At 39.1% G+C, this 18998-nt stretch overlaps 1 protein-coding gene across 2 annotated transcripts; it reads right to left on the reverse strand.

Annotated features, from left to right (window-relative positions):
- Positions 1-3938: 3938 nt before the first annotated feature.
- On the reverse strand, positions 3939-11121 carry LOC125014309. 2 transcript variants are annotated; one of them, XM_047595272.1, is made up of 2 exons: positions 10839-11121; positions 3939-6483 (listed from the first exon to the last, which is right to left on the reverse strand). In XM_047595272.1, the coding sequence occupies exons 1-2, from the start codon at positions 10941-10943 to the stop codon at positions 5200-5202; spliced, it is 1389 nt and encodes a 462-aa protein (XP_047451228.1). In that variant the 5' UTR covers positions 10944-11121; the 3' UTR covers positions 3939-5199. The 2 variants fall into 2 exon arrangements, with proteins under 2 accessions (XP_047451228.1, XP_047451229.1); XM_047595273.1 differs by having other exon boundaries at positions 6868-11121.
- Positions 11122-18998: the final 7877 nt, after the last annotated feature.

The raw sequence follows: 18998 nt of genomic DNA on the forward strand, positions 1-18998 counted from the left end.
AATCGGTATTATGCATTTGTCAGCCCACCCACCAAATTTCACTACCAGCTGCCACTGACTACCTGCAGCAGGCATGAGGCGAGGTGTTTGTGGGCATTTTTAATAGTCCATTGGCCTTGGTTTTTTTAAGACGTAATATAAAGCATGCTTTGAACTATTTCTTTCAAATCATGTTTATTATTATACGACAAAAGCGGTCCCTTTACTTTGACAAAGCAACACAAACCACTATGTTTGGCTCAAACTGAGTCTGTTTTAGGGACTACACATAGTGATTTATATGACACAATCCTTCAAAAAGATTAAGGCCTATGTTGGGCATCTAGAGACTTGTTGTAGACAGCAGCTGTACTTAAGGCCTGCCTTCCTGGTGAATGCCCACTTGTGTCAAACTCTAAGGTCGTAGGGTATTAGAGAAGGCTATCTGTGAAAATGGCGCCAGTCTCCAATCCACACGGGATTCTTTACAGCATTTGCTCTCTGTGGTGTACTACTGTGTCTAAAGAGCTGACTTTGTGGAAGCTGTACAAACCAAAACAGCTGTTGAGCTGGTGTTTGTTGAAGAATCCGTCCTGTGACATGATGCTGACTAAATCAATAGCTTTTAAAAGCACGGCTCCTTATGCTGACTAAAATAACACTTTTTTTTTTTTTTTTATTACAATTCCCTAAATTACACCCAATATTCATGCCAATGTAGGACTGCTGCATATGTTCAAGTGTCTGGAGGGGATTGACTGACATCCAGTCAAAATGAACACCTCTCTGCTCCCACTGCTGATGGAATTTGGCTGTTGGTTTTATATTACACAAACAAAACAGAGCTCTCTTCTGCATATATGTGTCTGTGGATTAGTTGCAGCGTGCCACATGGCGTGCTGCTGAATTCGCACTGGTCATTCATGACTTCTCACTAAAGTCATGAATGAAAGACAGTCAATGTTTCAGGCTAATAACAAACATGTTTAGCCTGAAGGCTCAGGGCAGAGGTGCAAAATCAATTTTGTGACATTTCTATTTAATAACTTTACACACATGTCTTTTTCTTGATCCTTAAGGTATTTATTTTGCCTTTGTTGACTGGATTTACGTCATCCACGACATGATGTCCACCCAGGGGTAGATTTAATACTCTCTGACCTACTCTTTGTCGATGTTTGATGGTTTACTTTGTGTACATATGGATAAGAAGCAAACAGATATCCTAACCTATGCAATAAACTATAGTATGACACCGTTAATTTTGGCTTGAGCTTAGTGACTCCTGACACTTGTTTCTTGATGACTTCATTGGGAAATGAAAACTACTTCATTTTAAGAAAAAACAAAAAACAGTAGCATATCACTGAGTAATCCTCCTTGTCAGTGCCCTTTTAACTTAAAATTCTTACAAAAGAAATTTCTTTAAAAAACTGCATAATAAAATTATGTGCATTCATAATTCCATTTCTTGAATGAAAGCAACCAGCTCTAGTGTGTTGCGCCAGCTCTCTCGGAAAGTTCACAGTTCATTCAAGTACAACATCCGTTTTCTGTGAAGGAGGAAACAGACAACTTTTACCGGTGCCAGAATGTGTTTGTGATACGGAAGGAATTAAAAGGAAGAAACTGCAAACTGTCCCCTTTAACCGATACATAATTAAAGTAAATCAACAACAGAAATTTGCATGTGCCAATCATTTTCACTGGTCCTGCAAGCAATTTCCATCTGTTTTTCTTTTATCCATCCATACTGAGCCACATGGCAGAGGAATGTTTTAATTAACTCCATTGAAATTCAAAATGTGCCACTCTTCAACAGTTGCAAGATTGTGGCATTCTGGAGAGCTCATTTAAAAAAAGTTGCAATTTTCAGTGGGCAGAGCTCAAAGTTATTTGAAGAAGAGGACACCTAAAGGAGTCATTTCACACAGGAATATTTGCAAATATTGCCTGTGCCTGTGTGCACATGCACGTGCACACGCTGCAATATGGAAGAAGTAAAGCATTAATATGCGACAGGAGCGGAGGTGATTGAGTTAATCAGCATGGACTTCATTGTCAGGGGTCAGACAGGCTGTTGTCGCTGTGACTGCCTCTTCTGTGAGCAATTATCCTCCAACTTCAGTTTCGGTATATTGGCGAAAAGCACCTTTTTTCACCTGTAGACATGTACGCTTAATCCATCCTAATTACATTTTAATGAAATTTCAGTGTTAAGAGCACATTTCCACCTCTCATGAAGCGCGGAGAATTAGATGTGTACAGTGTGTCCCGGGCATCAGCCCACTGACGTGCAACCTCTGCCTGCTTGATAGCGTCTTTGCACTGATTGTCATGATTTGTTGCTACAGACCCCTCAGGCAACAGTGTCATGTCTCCATTTCATATCCTGAATCCCGTTACTGAATGTCATAAAGAACAGCAAATATTGATCCTTCTTCTGTGCTTTATGTGGTTCATGGCATCTCAAACAGGTCTTTATTTCTGACGAGGCAGCTCCAGTGGGAAAGGTCAACAGAATTTTGGCAAAAGAGCAACAGATAAGAGTAATCCTCAGACACTCTCCAACTAGTTAGTCATGAAGCCAACAGCAAGATTTAATGAGAACAGCCCACACCCAGCCCCACTTGCTCACACAAACCCAGATGTGTTAATTATGTGTTATATTTTATTCTATACGCGTATACAGTGCTGTGCAAAAGCTCTAGGCAGGTGTGGAGAAAATGTGAAAACTAGGACTACTTTCAAAAATGGAAGTGTTAATAGTTTATTTTCATCAATTAACAAAAAGGAGTGGATGACCCGAAGAGAAATCTAAATCAAATCAATATTTGGTGTGACCACCTATTGCCTCCAAGACAGCATTAGTTCTTCTAGGTTCACTCACACACGGTTTTTAATGGACCTCTGGTAGGTTGTTCCAAACATCTCGGAGAACAAACACAGGTCTTCTGTCTCTTTGTGTAATCCCAGACACACTCGATAATTGTTGAGATCAGGGCTCTGTGGGGGCCATGCCATCACTTCCAGGACTTCTTGTTCTTCTTTACCCTGAAGATAGTTCTTAATGACATTGGCTATATGTTTGGTTTCTTTGTAATGCTGCAGAATAAATTTAGGTTTTATGGTATTACATGATGGATACGTATCTGCCTGCATTTCTCAGCACTGAGGACACCATTAATCCTGACCAAATCCCCAACTCCATTTGTAGAAATGCAGCCCCAAACTTGCGAGGAACCTCCACCATGCTTCACTGTTGCCTGCAGACACTCATTATTGTAACACTCTCCAGCCCTTCAGTGAACAAACTGCCTTCACCTACAGCACATTTTTCAGATTTTGACTCATCTGTCCAGAGCACCTGCTGCCATTTTTCTGAACCCATTTCCTATGTTTTCATGCATAGTTGAGTCTCTTGGCCTCAGAGGTGTGGATTTTTGGCTGCAACTCTTCCATGAAGACCACTTCTCCAGACAGTCGATGGGTGTACCTGGGTCCCATTGGTTTCTGCCAGTTCTGAGCTGATGGCTCTGCTGGACATCTTCAGATTTCGAAGGGAAATAAGCTTCCATATATAGTATATATAGTACTGTGCAAATGTGTTAGGTTTGGAAGAAATGCTGTGATGCTTTCACAGATATAAATAATGATTGTTTATTTTATTAGTTGTACTAAAAAAAAAAAGTCCACACCGTTGAACTAAAACTTTGTATTTTATGGAAAATGTTGCTTGTGCTGGTTTGAGTTCAAACGTAAATGAATGAACTGCTGATTAAATGAACTGTTATCAAGTTACTGAGCAATGGACTCTTTAAGTATTTGCTGTTCCACACCAGGACAAATGTCTTTATTTTCAGGACATTGCTCTGAGTGTTCTCTTTCTGAGTCACCATTCTGCATGAATAATTTAAGGTTTGAGTTTTCTCACAGCAAAGAATCATGATACACAAATACACTGTTTGCAAAGTAATATATTTTAATGAAGTCATTTGAAACTGAAATGGGATTAAAAATGCTCAGACACAAATATATGACTGCTGACACAAATTGGAAAATTAGAAATGATGAATACTTACAGACACAATTAAACACCTACAGAGACGATTATAAAACATGGCTTTCAACTGCAGAGTACCTCGTCAGTTTGTGTTTTTTCAAATGTAACAGGTTTTTAACCTTTTTTACCACCTTAAAAATTCCACTATCAAGTAAAGCTCACACTCATACTGAAACGCTGAACTCTTAGACATTTAGTAATGATTATATGAGAAGACGAACACAGCAGCCATGCATGGAAATCCTATTAAACATCAATTCAGACTCTGACTGAATAATAACCCATATATTTACAAAGAAGATGAAGCTTACATTAAGGGGATCTCTGCGACGCTATTTTAATGAATGTTGTTGAGGTTGTACATGATTTGGGCACCCCAGTATATCCTCGACATGAACTATGAATCAGCTAAACTGTTCAGGTCAGCAGCAACAGGCCGTCGAATATTATTCTTCAGGTTTCCTGGAAAACCAGTGTAATTGCATTTATTTTTATGCTCCAAGCCACTGAGACATGCTACCCAATCATATTAGGTGTATCTTTTAAAACTAAACTAAAGACGTTACTTTTTAGCAGCAGCTTTCAGTTGTCTGTTTTTTCTGGCCTCAAATCTGGTTAGTTATGTAATATTTTGTCTGTGCACACTGTGCTTCACCTGGAATGAAATCTGCTAGCTCTGCCTGCTTGCTTGTACTAGTGAGCAGTGCACATTGGCATTACTCACAGAAAACCAAAGGAGTCCCATTTCAGTTTACTGTTAAGTCAACTTACTCGTGACTAATGGGCCACATTTGGTTTCACCAGTAAATGCTAATTATGCAAATTGTTTGTGAATGAACGTGTTTTTTATGTCTTCAGCTCAGCAACAAATATCCATTTAAAGAAACATACAGCTCTACCCTTTCATCACTCTGACATCTAATCTAATTTATACACTCAGTCCACTTATCATTAAGTATACATTAACCCCTCCTCCTTTTTAAAAGTGCGTTAAATGGTTCATGTGTGATAAAATGCAACTTAGAGCAAGAGTGAGACCGAAGACTAATTAAATAAATAGCTTTACCTGTTCGAACACTGAACCTCTTTCTCACATGTTCTGTGTTTTTATTCAAGAAATTAAATGCGTGACAAATGATAGGCTATAAAAGCTGATGCTATAACCATGACTTTGCTCTCAGCTGCTCAGACACATACTGACAGAAACACACTCCTCCCTCCAGGTGTCCCCCAACGTTGGGCTGGGGAAAGGGAAAGTGTTTTTTGGCAAGGCAGCAGGCATAACCCGATGAGAAGAAAAGCAATGCCCTGTGAAACATTTCCTCAGCAGAAACCAGATCAGAAAATGATTCTGTAAACTCCTGTTTGCAACCATCCAGGGATACATACACCAGATATATCTTTGAATTGGACATACAGCCCATTAACACCTTCTCCTCTGAGAGGATTCTGTTCGCCTGACCTATAGCTTTCTGCATCTCCCTCACAATGTACTTCTCATCGTCCCTTTTCCAGAGAGTGATCTGAATCATCAGCCCTATAGGAACAAAGTAGAAAGTGATGAAGACAATTACCAGAACTCGAATCCTGCTCGTGTCCGGTAAGGAAAGGTTTGCATATATGAAATAGGTTGATATAAATGCCATATATGTAAAAAAACCTACCAAAATTAAGAAAAAAATTACACCAATGACATAGATAAGTACTCGACTCCAGAGAGGGCGCAGCCACATTTTATTTTGTGAAACACTGTTGATCATCCTCACAGCCTCTCTGTACTTCTCTTGGTCCTCGATGATCAGACGCAGTTGGTCCGGCACCTCCATGTCACTGAACTGACCAGAATCCCATTTATTGAGTCCCTCTTCATTGACAGCAGTCAGTGGCTGCAGGGCCTTCCCATTGTAGATAGACGGAGGCTGGAAAGGCACCACAGTGGAGCCCTGCAGCTGCTGGTTGGGAGTGCACAGCACCTTCAGCAGCTTATTCAGAAAGTCGGTATCAGCGGCCTCCAGATAGGTGAGGTGGCAGAGGTGGAGAGGAACCAAGACTCCCGGCTCCAGCAGCACTGGGATGATGGGTTTCCTCTCCAGACAGTCTCTGAACATGGACATGTTGGCCTCCAGGAGACACCAGCGGCTCCTCACAAACTCTTGACTAAGAACCAGCAAGACCTTCTGGCTCTCCTGAATGCACTCGGACATGTTCTCTAAAACTGTGCGACCAGGAATGAAGTCACGCTCGTGGTAGCAGATCTGCAGGTCGCAGGACTCCAGTTGGTCAATGAGGAAGTGAGTCCATTGGTAGTCAGTGCTGCTGTAACTAATAAAGACATGGTAACACTCACCACCTCTCAGTGTCGGAGGAACAAAGGCAGCAGGAGTCAATGGGACAGTGGAATGAGACTCAACAGCCTCAAGTCTAATGACTGACTCCATTATCTGTTAAAAACACATGTGAGAAGGACATTTAGAAATAAAGCTGCTTTTTTATGTTACTCATTAAAGTTGTATGATGATTTAGAAATGAAAAATACAGACATCAGTTATTATACATTAAGCAGTCTGCGTCAGGAAGTGTGGCTTTAAAAGTGCAGTCAAACTAAATAAAGTAAACGTAGTTATTTTGAGTTAGAGCTTCAAATTAGAATACACATAGAAAGACTAAGAATCTGTTTTCAGAAATTCATGATGAAACATACGTGTACAGTAAGCCTTTAAGCCCAACACTGATTTATCCAACATTTTAGGTTTTCTTCTTTTTAAAAGAATGAAAACTATCATCATAACAAAGTGACAACATACATGACACAAAAGTGTCCATACCTGTTCAAGACACGGTAAGCTTGAGTCAAAGAAGAACGATCGCACTTTGCACTGTGTATTTTCAAGAAGAGAGAAGTGGGTACAGGAAGTATATAATGCAAATGAATGCTCTTCTTGCTTGGTTTGTTAAAGGAACAGGCTTTAACACACTAGTGCTCTGTTTTTCCACTCTCTCTCAATGTGAGAATGTGTCTGGGACAGAGGACAATGTTGAGGACGACCCTGATAATGACACCTCCTCCTCTGATGAGACGACTCTAAACCACCAGTAAACACACTACCTTCTAAAAATGGAAAGATGTCCAGCTCGCTATATGAAACATAGGTTGGACTTGTCAGCCACCAATGTCATCATCAAATGGTTCCAGCCCAATATACTATTTACATACACAGATATACTGTCCAATACATCAAATCAGCATTTGAACTCTTCATAAAAGTATCAATGAGATAACAAATTTAGATTTAATTTTATTAAATTTAGTGAGTATATGGGGACATTTGGATGGACTTTGATGTGCAGGCGTATTAAGTAGCTCATTGAGTGTATTAGTCAAAAGTCAAAGCAACAGCAAGCCTTTTGACTCTTGACACTGACATGGACACCGGCACCGAACATAATATATTATTATTCTTGAAAGAGAAGTAGTTTTTCATAGCAAATACTATAATATGTGCTTAAGAAATGATACAAAACCAATTAAACAGATCACTTTCCAGTTTTAGGCCATTCAGTAAAATGTTATGCTTATCTGCTGATTTCTCCATAGTCGCATAACAGGTATTCAGGATGTATAAGGGCGGTGGGGTGGGGGGTATTTAAAAGAGATATTTAGGTACAATTACTATTGTTTTTGAAGTAGTTCTGAGTGTGTTTGAAGAGGTGAGAAAACACATAAAAAATAGAAAAATAACTCTAATACTAATAACAAAGGTCTCAATAAATCATTTATATGGGTGGTACCGGCAAAGACACCTGCACACCAGTGTGTGTGTGTGTTTGTGCCTGTGTGTATTACCTAATTATTTATCAAGAGTCCAATAGTGATATTTGTGAGTTATGCCCAAAGGAAGGAACTGATCTTATTGTTGTTTAATGTTATTGTCGAGATATGATTAGATAATAGAAGATGCCACTGAGATATTTGTTTCCAATTCAGGAGGATTGTTAGAGCAAACAATATGGGTTGTTCATTTAAGGCTGGAATATTGCAACCTACAGCTAGTGATAAAGTATTAGTAACATTTGTAACAAGTTTTTGAGTTGGTGCGCAGAGCCACATGGCATAAAAGTAATCATCTATAGCATTTGTTGTGCAGTGCTAACAGTCATTATTTTCTGCAATTCACATTTTGTATAATAAATACTGGTTGGATTTGACAGTCTAAAGTTTGAGGCAGCAAGAGGATGTAGCTTGGACTGGGGTTATAGAAAAAAAGGTAGTTTATTTTAGGTAGGATGCTTATTTATTGCTGCTATTCTGCCAATTAGTGAGATACTGTAGGTAGACTCTTCCAGACAGTGAGGTATTGTGCTTTACTTTGTAGTAGTGTGAAATTCAGGGAGAACAGCTCTGACAGCTTGATGGAGACATTGATGCCAAGATACTTGACGTTACCCGTTATTGTTAAGGGGAACTTTCCAGCCACAGCATTCCAGCCTTCCTGACAGTTTGGAAGGATTTTAGACTTTTACCAAATAGAAGAGTAATAGAATAGAACAATCAGAGATATTTGAGAATGAGGATATAATATTTATAACTTTTGGAAGGGAGGTTATAATAGGATGTAATTTGCATTTAGACTGATTTTGTGATGAGAAAGGTGTGTTTGCATTTCTGTAATGCCAGTGGCTGGATGAATGGCAGCTACAAGAGGTTCGACAAAAATGGCAAATAATAGCGGACAGCCGACGTCCTAGACTTGTGCCCCACTGAAGTGTGAAACGCTGTGTAATTATTTGTTATTACTCATGCTGATCCCATAGTATCTATGATAATATAGGATGGATTACTGGGTTATTAATTTGAAATATAGTGGAATTACTAAAGCCCCTTTCACATCAGAGAATAACCGAGTCGAATGACCCGGCAATCCACTCAGGATTTTATCAGCGCAGCTTGGCTTCATTGTAAATAGGAATGCCGCGTTGACCCACTAATTTACCAGATGACGTTGATGCCTGTCACATTCTAAATTTGGCAGTGGACGGCCTGTCAGACTGTGTCATTGTAGAAGCTCCAGGGCTACGCACAGCTCAAAAACAGTTTTGGTCTACTCCCATAAGAGACCGATCTTTTTTAAAATGTGTCATTACATGACCGTTAATGGAAGTGCATAGGCGAATTAGCCCTAAGTCATGTTCAAGAAATTGCACCGATCGGGGAATGCATGAGTGCTATGGCACACTTTTTTTTATCGTTCATGGCCGCACACTGCCAAGATCGTGAGATCCGCAAACTGCTCTGCATCCGAGGAGAAGAGGAGATTCAGGCGCTGTGTGGAAAACAGTGATTTCTGTTTTGCATCTGAAAATGTGTCAAGAAAAACCAAGAAAAAGTCAAAGCATGAGTAACTTTTATGCAGGGGTGAATGGTATGAATATTATTTTTGTAAGTGGTTTTTAAATTGCCAACAATCGCACGTGTGAGATCCTCCGTATATTGTTTTATGATATTTGATGAGTGTCATGTTCTGTGGGTGCTTTTAAGATTTGATTGACCAAAATTAGGGTCAATGATTGTATTAATGTCTCCCCCTACTGCATTTAGTCTGATAAATCTGTGAGATGTGAGAATACTGTAAGGAAAAGTGAGGGTTATTAGGTCAGGTATTAGGTCCATAAATGTTGTCTATTGTTATCCTAATGTTTCCAATGTACCATCAATCATGATAAAACAGCCCTCCGGGTCTGTTATTGAGGTCTGGTTGTGGTATGGGATGTATTTGTTTAGCAAAATAGCAGCTCCTCCTTTTTAATTTTTGAGTTACACAAAAAATAAAAAAAGATTTATCCATGTTGTCATGAGTTTGAGACTCTCTGGTGCTGTGAGGTGTGTTTCCTGTAGAAGGCAGAAACCAGGGTTCAGATTTGCAAGCGATTCAGGACTTGTGTGTGTTTTACAAGTGACCCGATGCCCCAAATGTTCCAGCTTATGAACTCGAAGAGTTGTAATGCACATGTATTACAGGGTTTCTTTCAGCTCTCTCCCTTTACTCCGCATAAAATCCTTTTATTTGAAATGTTCCAGTGTGGGTTCCTAGACAGTGTATACCAGGGGTGTCAAATTTATTTTAGTTCAAGGGCCACATACAGCCACATCTGTTTTCACGCAGGCCGGACCAGTAATATAACAACACAATAAGCTATAAGTAACAACAACTCCAGATTTTTTTCCAATTGTTGTTTACTTAATAAAATATGCCCTAAAAAACTGAAATATCTTAAGAAAAATATGTGCAGTTTAGCACATTGCTGTCTGCTGTTTAGTCCTAGGTCCTAGTGTTGTGTTGTGTCTACTTCTCTTATTTCATTGAAAGACTGCAGTCATATGTAATTTTTGCTCTTTGTAAATTCATGCTGTGGGCCAGAACTAGACCATCTGGCGGGCCGCTTTTGGCCCGCGGGCTGCACGTTTGACACCTATGGTGTACACAGTGAAATGTCTCTTTTCTTACAGGAGTTGCAGCGTAGAGCTTATGAACTATTTGGGGAGTGTTTCTGGGTTTTCACTTGTGTTCTTGGGTATTCCAGATAAATATTACATATTTCGCGTTGGGTGTCGAGTAAGGTTTGTTTCTACGTTTTCTGTTTTTTTTTTTGTTTTTTTGTTTTTTTTTGGATTGTATTCATCTGCGAGGAGAGTAGTGCTGTGGAGTTGTGACTCAAGACTACATCTTAGATCTTTTATTTCGTGAAGTAGTGTGCCTACATTATCCAATTTCCTGTTTATTGACTCGAGGACACTGACCTGTATGTCGGTGGTGTTTAGATCGCCCGTTCCCGCAGAAGAGTTTTCTTTTCTTTTGTCGGAGTTAGAAGTTTGGTTGTCCAGGTTGCTACTGTCTTCCTCCATAGCGAAACGATGAAATCCTCCAGGTCCTCCACTCTTAATAGTGAGCGGTAGTTGTACTGTCTGGAAAAAATAAAATAAAAAAAATTGCGTCCCCTGACGAGTTGTGTTTTTTGTATTTGCATGGAAAAATACAGAAGACGCTCAGTCTGGTTTAACAGCTGGCCGCCGCCATGTTGAATTCCAAGCTTGCGTCTGTGGTCTCGCGGTATCAGCGCATCTCTGATCCCATTTTGCATGTTAGTCAGTTCAGTTTAATTTTATTCACACAAGATCAATAATAATCCAAATCCTGAGTCCAAGCACCGACAGGCAGACATCTCGTCAGCTGCTTGGAGGGTCTATCATCTCCAGATGACCCTTTTACCTGGGAAAGGCAGTACTCTGATATCTTTAGAGAGGATTCTGATCTTTATACAGGACTACAGAGTTTACAGTATGTGTGTGTGTGTAGGTATGTTTACTGAACTGTCAGCTTTTAGACATGGCAGTCTGACCATGCAGTGTAACAAGTCATACACATAAAACAGTATAATTCAGCAACGGTAATAGGCGTCTAAATTGGTGAAACAGTTATGTTTGTAATGTTGTCTGCCCTAATGCTTTATAGCATGGGTGACGTTGGTGCAATGACTGTGCCTTTAATCATGGTATGAAATGAATGCTTCAATCTGTCTAGCAAATTGGTGTCATGGTTCTTCATGCTCCATTATCATTTCACTGAAAATATATCTCCATATCATTGGAACCGCCTTCCTAATACTGTGTAGGTCCCTTGTGCCTTCAAAACAGTAGCAACTCGTCAGAGGATGGATATGGGCCTTCTCAGGGTATCCTGTGTCATTGCTACTGGGCGACGGTGCCTGGTCTGGTCTAGGTGGGTGGTTCATGTCTCAGTAGCATCCACATGAATGCCACGTCCAAAAGTTTCCGGGCAAGATTGCTCGACAAGATGCTTAATGTTACAGACTTCTGTCCATGGTTTTAATGTTACGTGCGAGTGATGTTTTTCCAAACAGCCACAGTGCCCAGGTGCCTATTGAGGATGTTCATGGAGGTTAGTCATCTACCACGTGTTACTGAAGGATTTCACTCTAGGGAATACTAGCCATTAGACTGCATAGACGGTTTTATTTACTTAATGCATTACTTTGTGGAAAATTGCTATCAGTGGACCGGCGATTAGTAAAATTGCCCAACCAGTCACATCAGCACAGTTTTTTTTTTTCTGACATTTTCTGCTATGCACAATAATAACATTTTCGGTCTTGTTTCTATTTATTTGTGCAGGTCTCCACCTCTAAAAATTATACTTGTATCCATCTGCCTATTCTAACATGCAGAGTTTTCCCTTTGCAACAGATGTAGCCGGTAAGTTTTTCCTTCAAAACTTTCCACCATTCACGTCACATCGAAATATAAAGAATCTAAATACAAATCTACCACACTGACGCTCGTCTGGAGGCCAAGGTCCATGTCAGCGAAGCAGACAACTATTCCCAAAACGTCTCTAAATATAAATGTTCCTAGAGCAAAGCACACCTACGGGAAACGTAAATAAAAGGTGAAGACATCTAAAGCCCGACGGATCTCAAAACATCGATCTCAAAGCAGCAACGTGTGGAATTGTGTCAACAGCCACAGAGTGTAGCGCCCAGCATGACTTGTAGGCCCCAGCAACTCTTGTGGTACCATATTAAAACGTCCAAGTTTTAACCCAAGTAACTGAGGAAGGATGAAATTAGCATCATGTTACATAAAGGACATTACATGTCCACTTTTCCAGTATTTGGACTCAGGAGAGGGGCATTTAATATACATATATATACATATATATATATATATATATATATATATATGAGCTACAAACTGCTACAGCAAAACTGTAATGTCTGGACAGGAATAACCTAAACGTGTTCATCTCTGTTTATTATTGTCTGTCCTAAAACCGACTGCATTAAACCACAGTTATTTCATTTACTGGAGCTTTGAAGCAGCAGTCATCAAGTCACATTTCCATCTGATCACGTTAGCAGACGGCCAGTGCCGCCAGACTTCCACCTCTCCGTGAGTAAATTATCAAAGTATTATTTATCATCGCTTATTTTGCTGTGCTAACTAGGATGTAACCCAGGCTAAGGACACATCCTCTGAATACAGATCAGTAGTGTGAATACATAAAGAGATGTAAGCGTTCCACTCTTCCTTTAAAACCACAGCCACCCCATAATAAGAATGACATGTCAGCACTCTGAAGGCTTTTAAACAAAGTGGACTTTTATCATGTTTCTGAAGCGAGTACACAATGCTTAAAATAACCAAGGATACAATATAAAAATATAATTCAAATAAAATATAAAACTCCTGTCTGAATCATTTATAATAAATATATCTGAAAGTCAGAGAAAAAAAATCAGAGGTACCAGGTTTCATTTCCATTTATAGTCCTCCTGTAGGTTACAAGAGCGCTGGGATCTTCACAATTCCTTGTCCCAAAGGATTTGAATACTTTAATTTAATTTCTATATTTGAAGTGGTTTGCAAAGCCGCCGCAACCTGTTACATCACTGGCACAAATCAAAACGTCTGATCTTCTGTAACTATGGAAAATAGATTTTCTTTGACCCAAGCCAAATAGCACTTTTCCAACAATGTATCAGATACGCATGGCTCACACTCAATTCGATGCGCTTGCAGTTTTTCTACTGGCATACCTTGTGGACTTAATCCACATGGCGGATGAGGTAACCTGGCTTGTAAGATGATTGTATTTTATATTATATTATATATAGAAATCATGATTTACACTCTCAGCCGCAGTTGTGACTGTAAGGTCCTCGGTGACTGTGAGTGACCCAGTAAAGATCAGCAAGCAAGACTTGTCTGTGTCCATGACCTAAGGCCATTTTAATATCAGTGAGATATTGAAAAACAGAGGAGTATTTCATTCATCAAAGCCTCCTTCTTGTCCCAGCTGACATTAAAAAAAAAAAAAAAACAATTTAGAGAGTAGGATATCAAACTGTGCAATCTCCCCTCTGACTTCTGTTCAGAAATTAGTTTCTCCGAGTCATTGGATGAACACAAAAACCAAAAATATGAAGGTTTGTGACCTCCGGGGGGTGGGAAAACATGTCTTTCGTCCCGGCACAGTTCAGCTTAACTGTTTTCATACAGACTAGGGACAGCCTCTAATCTTTTGGTGACAGAAATGAACAACTGCCTCGGGGTAAAGAGGGCAGCAGCTCTAACAATGTAATGTAGCTAATTTAGACCAACATCGGCTGTTCGCTTTATGCACCTGATGCACTGAGCAGACACTGTACTGAATGCTTTAACACCCTGCACCAAACCTAACCGCATAAGGGAAATGAATTTTAAAGGTAGAATGAAAGTCAATACATTTAACTGTGTAATGTAAGCACACAATGTCTTATCTTGGCTGTGTTGTGCATACATTTTGACAGCTAACACACTGACACACATTTAGAGGAAACCAGTCTCCTTCGGCACTATCAGCACAGTGCAGGACATTTCGCCCCTTGGCTGAGCGACCAAGGTATGCGCACAAATGAACGGACCACAAACTACACATTTAGTTCAATTCATTATTCTTGTTAATTATTTCATCTTTCATTTACTTTTGCATTGTTTGGATCTCCTTTTTTTGTTTAGTCTTTTATCCTGATCTCACTTTTGTTTCTCTTGACAGTGAGAAAAAACACTCACTGGTTGACATTAGCCTGGGATAACCCGCTAAATACTGGCTGAAAATGCCATTTCCTAAACGGACGTCTGTGTGACGAATCCCCCTGGAACGCCGAAGGGAGGGCTCATTTTTCAAACTGCATCTACTGTTTCTCTGTATCAGGTCAGGTTATTTTTTATAAAGTCCGACATATTAAATCAAAAGGCTCACATCAAATCTAATTTTAAGATGTGTGTGAGATTTCATGATAACACATCATGCGCAGCCTAAACAAGTGTGAGAGAAAGCAGCTGCCTCGCAAATTAAATTGACCCCTAGCCCAAGGATCATGTATCTGTCTGCTGGTACATGGCAGTTATCCAACTGCGTTTGATTCTAGTCCCACATCCCAGCTCCATCTGGCTCGCCTTCCTCCGAGTCCCCGCTGCTGCTGCTGCTAGCTGTCTACTTGCACCCCAGAGAGGAGATACTGTTGCTACTTGTCTGCCCTGCCTCCAGGCCATCCACCTGTGTGGGCCTATTCCCAGTCCCACTTCAATTGCTGTTTGTTCTTTGATTCCACCTAAAGACCCGTCACTCAATTGCTCTATTGACTTTTGTGGTTGCAGAATCTGTAGCTCATCTGCACCGATGATGAGGCAGAACATACCCCAGCTGCACATTTCCATATTCATAGATTGTGAACTTTTCAGTTGGGGAGAATAAAACCCATATAAACAAGCCATACATGAGTCATCAAAAAAAAAAAAAAAGAGTCTGGAATAGATTCTTTTGCTTCAAACGTTAGTTATAAGCCAATAAAAACAAAGCTTTTGGAATGCCATGTCTGTAAAAGCCCCCCCAGCACGACACTGGCTTTGTCTTTGGTTTTGTCCTGTAAATAGCATGACAACTTTAAAACAGAGAGCCATTAATCACAACTAAAGAATGGATTTCTTCAGACAAGACAGTTGATACATCATGCAGAGGACTGATCAAGTTTGAAGGGTGGACATAAATACAAGCTCAGTTTATATTTTGTGTTAACTGATTCCACAACCTGCAGCGCTTAAGTTTTTTTTTTTTCCATTTGCATAAGTATATAAATCTCCGACCCCACAGTGCACAAACCATTATTCATGTCCCTCTCGTTTTATTTTGGCTTCTTCAAAGACATTTAAACAATTTATTAGTTGTGACAGTTTGAGGACAAGCGGATGGGTAATGAGAGGATGGAGGAAGCAGTGGAACATTATGCGTATGTCTTGTGTTTGTATCTGCGTCTCCAGGTTAGTTCCAGCTGAGATTGGAAGATGTCCCCACGTCTACCTGCTGGATGTAAATTTTCTTGTTTGCATTTGTTTCCAGCTGAGATTGTCTTCTCTTGAGTTGGCATGATAGTAGTGACCTGGTCTGCCTGTTGTCACAACTACTGGATGACAGGCATGTCTATTTGTTTAGGAATGGATCATGTGTGCCTGTGTGTGCGTGTGAGACAGTTTTTAATGTGTGCGTCTTGAGTGGCTCTCTGGATGGAAATATGTCAAGATGCTCCACTACTGGGGTAAAATATCCAAACAACTTTTAGGTGGATTATCACGAACAAACATTCATGGTAATTTTCTATGAAATTCTAAATGACTTCCAATAATAATAATAATCCTTCTTGCAAGAATAAAGTTTGTCAACTACCTTTCATGAAATAGAAAGAAAAATTAAGGGAAAACATAACCAGAAACACATGCTCACAATATAAAAGGTTCCAAGGCAGTTCATGAATATCCCTTTGAACATAATATTGTTTTATATTGTCTAATTATATTATTTTTAAAAATCTATTAAGTGTTTTACATACTTTCATTTCTGTGAATGAATAGTAGGTTTGTGTGTGCACGATAATCTGCTCTGTTAATTATTCTTATTGCTCTCTTTTGTAATATAAAAACTGAATTTATGATTATTTTGTACGTGTGTCCCCAGGTCTCAGCACAGTAAGTGATGTATGGGTCTGTGAAAGAGTGGTACAATAGCTAAAATGAATTTCTGTTGAGAATGAATTTTGTTTTGTTCAATATTGCAGTGGATTTTGATATTTGCTTAATGTGATTCACATGTGATTTCCAGCTTATTTTGTGATCTATAACAAATAAAATAAAAATCTATTTTCATAAACTCTTTCTATTTCAATGTCATCCATCTTGATTTGAGTTTCATTTGGGGTTTCATGATATCCAAATATAATACATTTGGTTTTGTTTAAATGTAATGACATATCAAACCATTTTTCCATGGTTTCCAGAAGGTGCCTCAGATTTGAGTTAACACTGAGCAAAATAGATTTGTATCATTGGCAAGTAGAACAAAATCCAGCAGTTTGGACACATCATAGATATCATTAATCATTAATTAGAGAATAAATAACTTTGACCCAGGACTGAACCTTGTGGAACCCCACATGTAAGTAAATCACACCTTCCTTCATTTAATTGTACTGATACCTATTTTCTAGGTAGTTACTGATCCGTCAATATGCTTGGCCTCTTATCCCATATATGTCCAGTTTCCTCATGAGTAAATCATGGTTGATGGTGTTGAATGCCTTTTTAAAATGTATAAATATTTTTGTCATATACTCCTTATTCTCTATTGCTGTTATTATTTTTTTCTAACAGCTCCATTACAGCCATTGTTAGTAGTTGATTGTTTAGTCCTAAATCCATATTGAGGTTCACTTAATAAATTTAGTTGTTCCATATAATGGTCGAATCTATGGGTAAATAGTTTTTCTAATATTTTTTGAAAACTGAGACAGAAGAGAAATTGGTCTGTAGTCTGAAAAGAGCTGCTTTTCTCCATTTTTGTATACTGGAATGACTTCTATAAACATCACAGAGTTGCAAAATTTGTTATTCGTCCACAGAGCCGCTAGCCAAAGACTGCTTATCTAGCTGATATCAAAACTATTTGAAGTAAAAGACTGCATGAACACAGACTTCACACAAATACAGAATTATTTCTTACTGCCTTCACTTAGGCCTTCTGTCACCACAGACAGAATATAACAATTTTTAGTCATTGAATTAAAAAGTATCTAAATGCTAAGTCATATTTAAAAGTTAGGAAGAGAGGTGTTAAAATTAATAATCTTTGCACAGCATGTTTCTCTATTTTTTTCAAATGATAGAAGACGATGGAGTAATACGTTTTTTTTTTTGCATTAAGCAGAGATATGCAGAAACTTAAAAAAAATATAAAATAATATTAAACGTCTAATTAAATGCTATATTAAATCCTACAAACAGTAACGTTGTCTCATATATTTATTTTTCAGAGTATAAGCAATCACTTTGTCAAGATAATGGTGTTTATTTGATGATACTTATTGCTTGGATGGATAAACATGTGAACCAATTTTAAAAAAGGCCCAGCTGGGTTCAGACGTTCTGTTTTCTAATACTCTGCGGAAGATGACCTTGAGTTTTTCAAAGAGTGTATGAAGCTGTCGATCTGAGAGCAGGAAAGGGAAAAAAGGAACTTCACAGATTAGAATCTTCTGAAGAAGCAGAAGCTGGACAGGCAGATATTGATGGTTTTCACAACACGTGTGGATCTCTGCACGCGCACAGTGAGAAATGTGCTTTTGATTTTTAGCAGCTCTGAAATTTCCAGGAAGGATTAAGGAAAGAGAAACAAAAACATTAAAGTAGACCCAACATGAGCAAATCTCCTCTCTGCCAGAGAGATTAAGATTGACAAAGCTTTCAGTTGTTTTTCATTGCACAGTTTATGTTGGTAATAGCAGTAGTTTTATGGACTTTAGAAGGCGTATTTGTAAGACGTTAAGAACAGATGCAGATGCTTTAATCGCATCCACTCATTAAATGAAATCAACCGCAGAGTGTAGGGATCACCACTGAGGTCCTTCTATGACTCACTGGTGGCATTTGCTATATACTATTGTGTGGTCTGATGGAGTGCCAGTATCTCAGCAGACGAAAAAAGATTAGTTAGGAAGGGAAGCTCTGTTCTCATCTACCATCTTGAGCCTGTGAGATTGAAGAATCGAAAGCTATTATCACTGATTGAAAACCACTCCCGCCCCCTTCATGGTGCTATGACGTCACTGGGCAGCATCTACAGTGGCCGTAGTAACCCACATTGTGTTACTACAAGTCCTTCCTGCCTACTGCTGTGAGGCTGCAGAACCAAAGCTGCTCTCAAGAGACCACAAACATAAAACTACTGTCGTATTTAATTTGCTCCCCACTGTGAGATGAATTGAAGGATTACCTTACCTTATCTTAACACTCAATGGAGGAAACATTTTTTTCTTGTGCAAATAAAGTGAATGAGCTGTTGCACCGAGCCAC

The sequence above is a fragment of the Mugil cephalus genome, chromosome 10 (genome assembly GCF_022458985.1).
Source record: "Mugil cephalus isolate CIBA_MC_2020 chromosome 10, CIBA_Mcephalus_1.1, whole genome shotgun sequence".
NCBI lineage: Eukaryota > Metazoa > Chordata > Actinopteri > Mugiliformes > Mugilidae > Mugil > Mugil cephalus.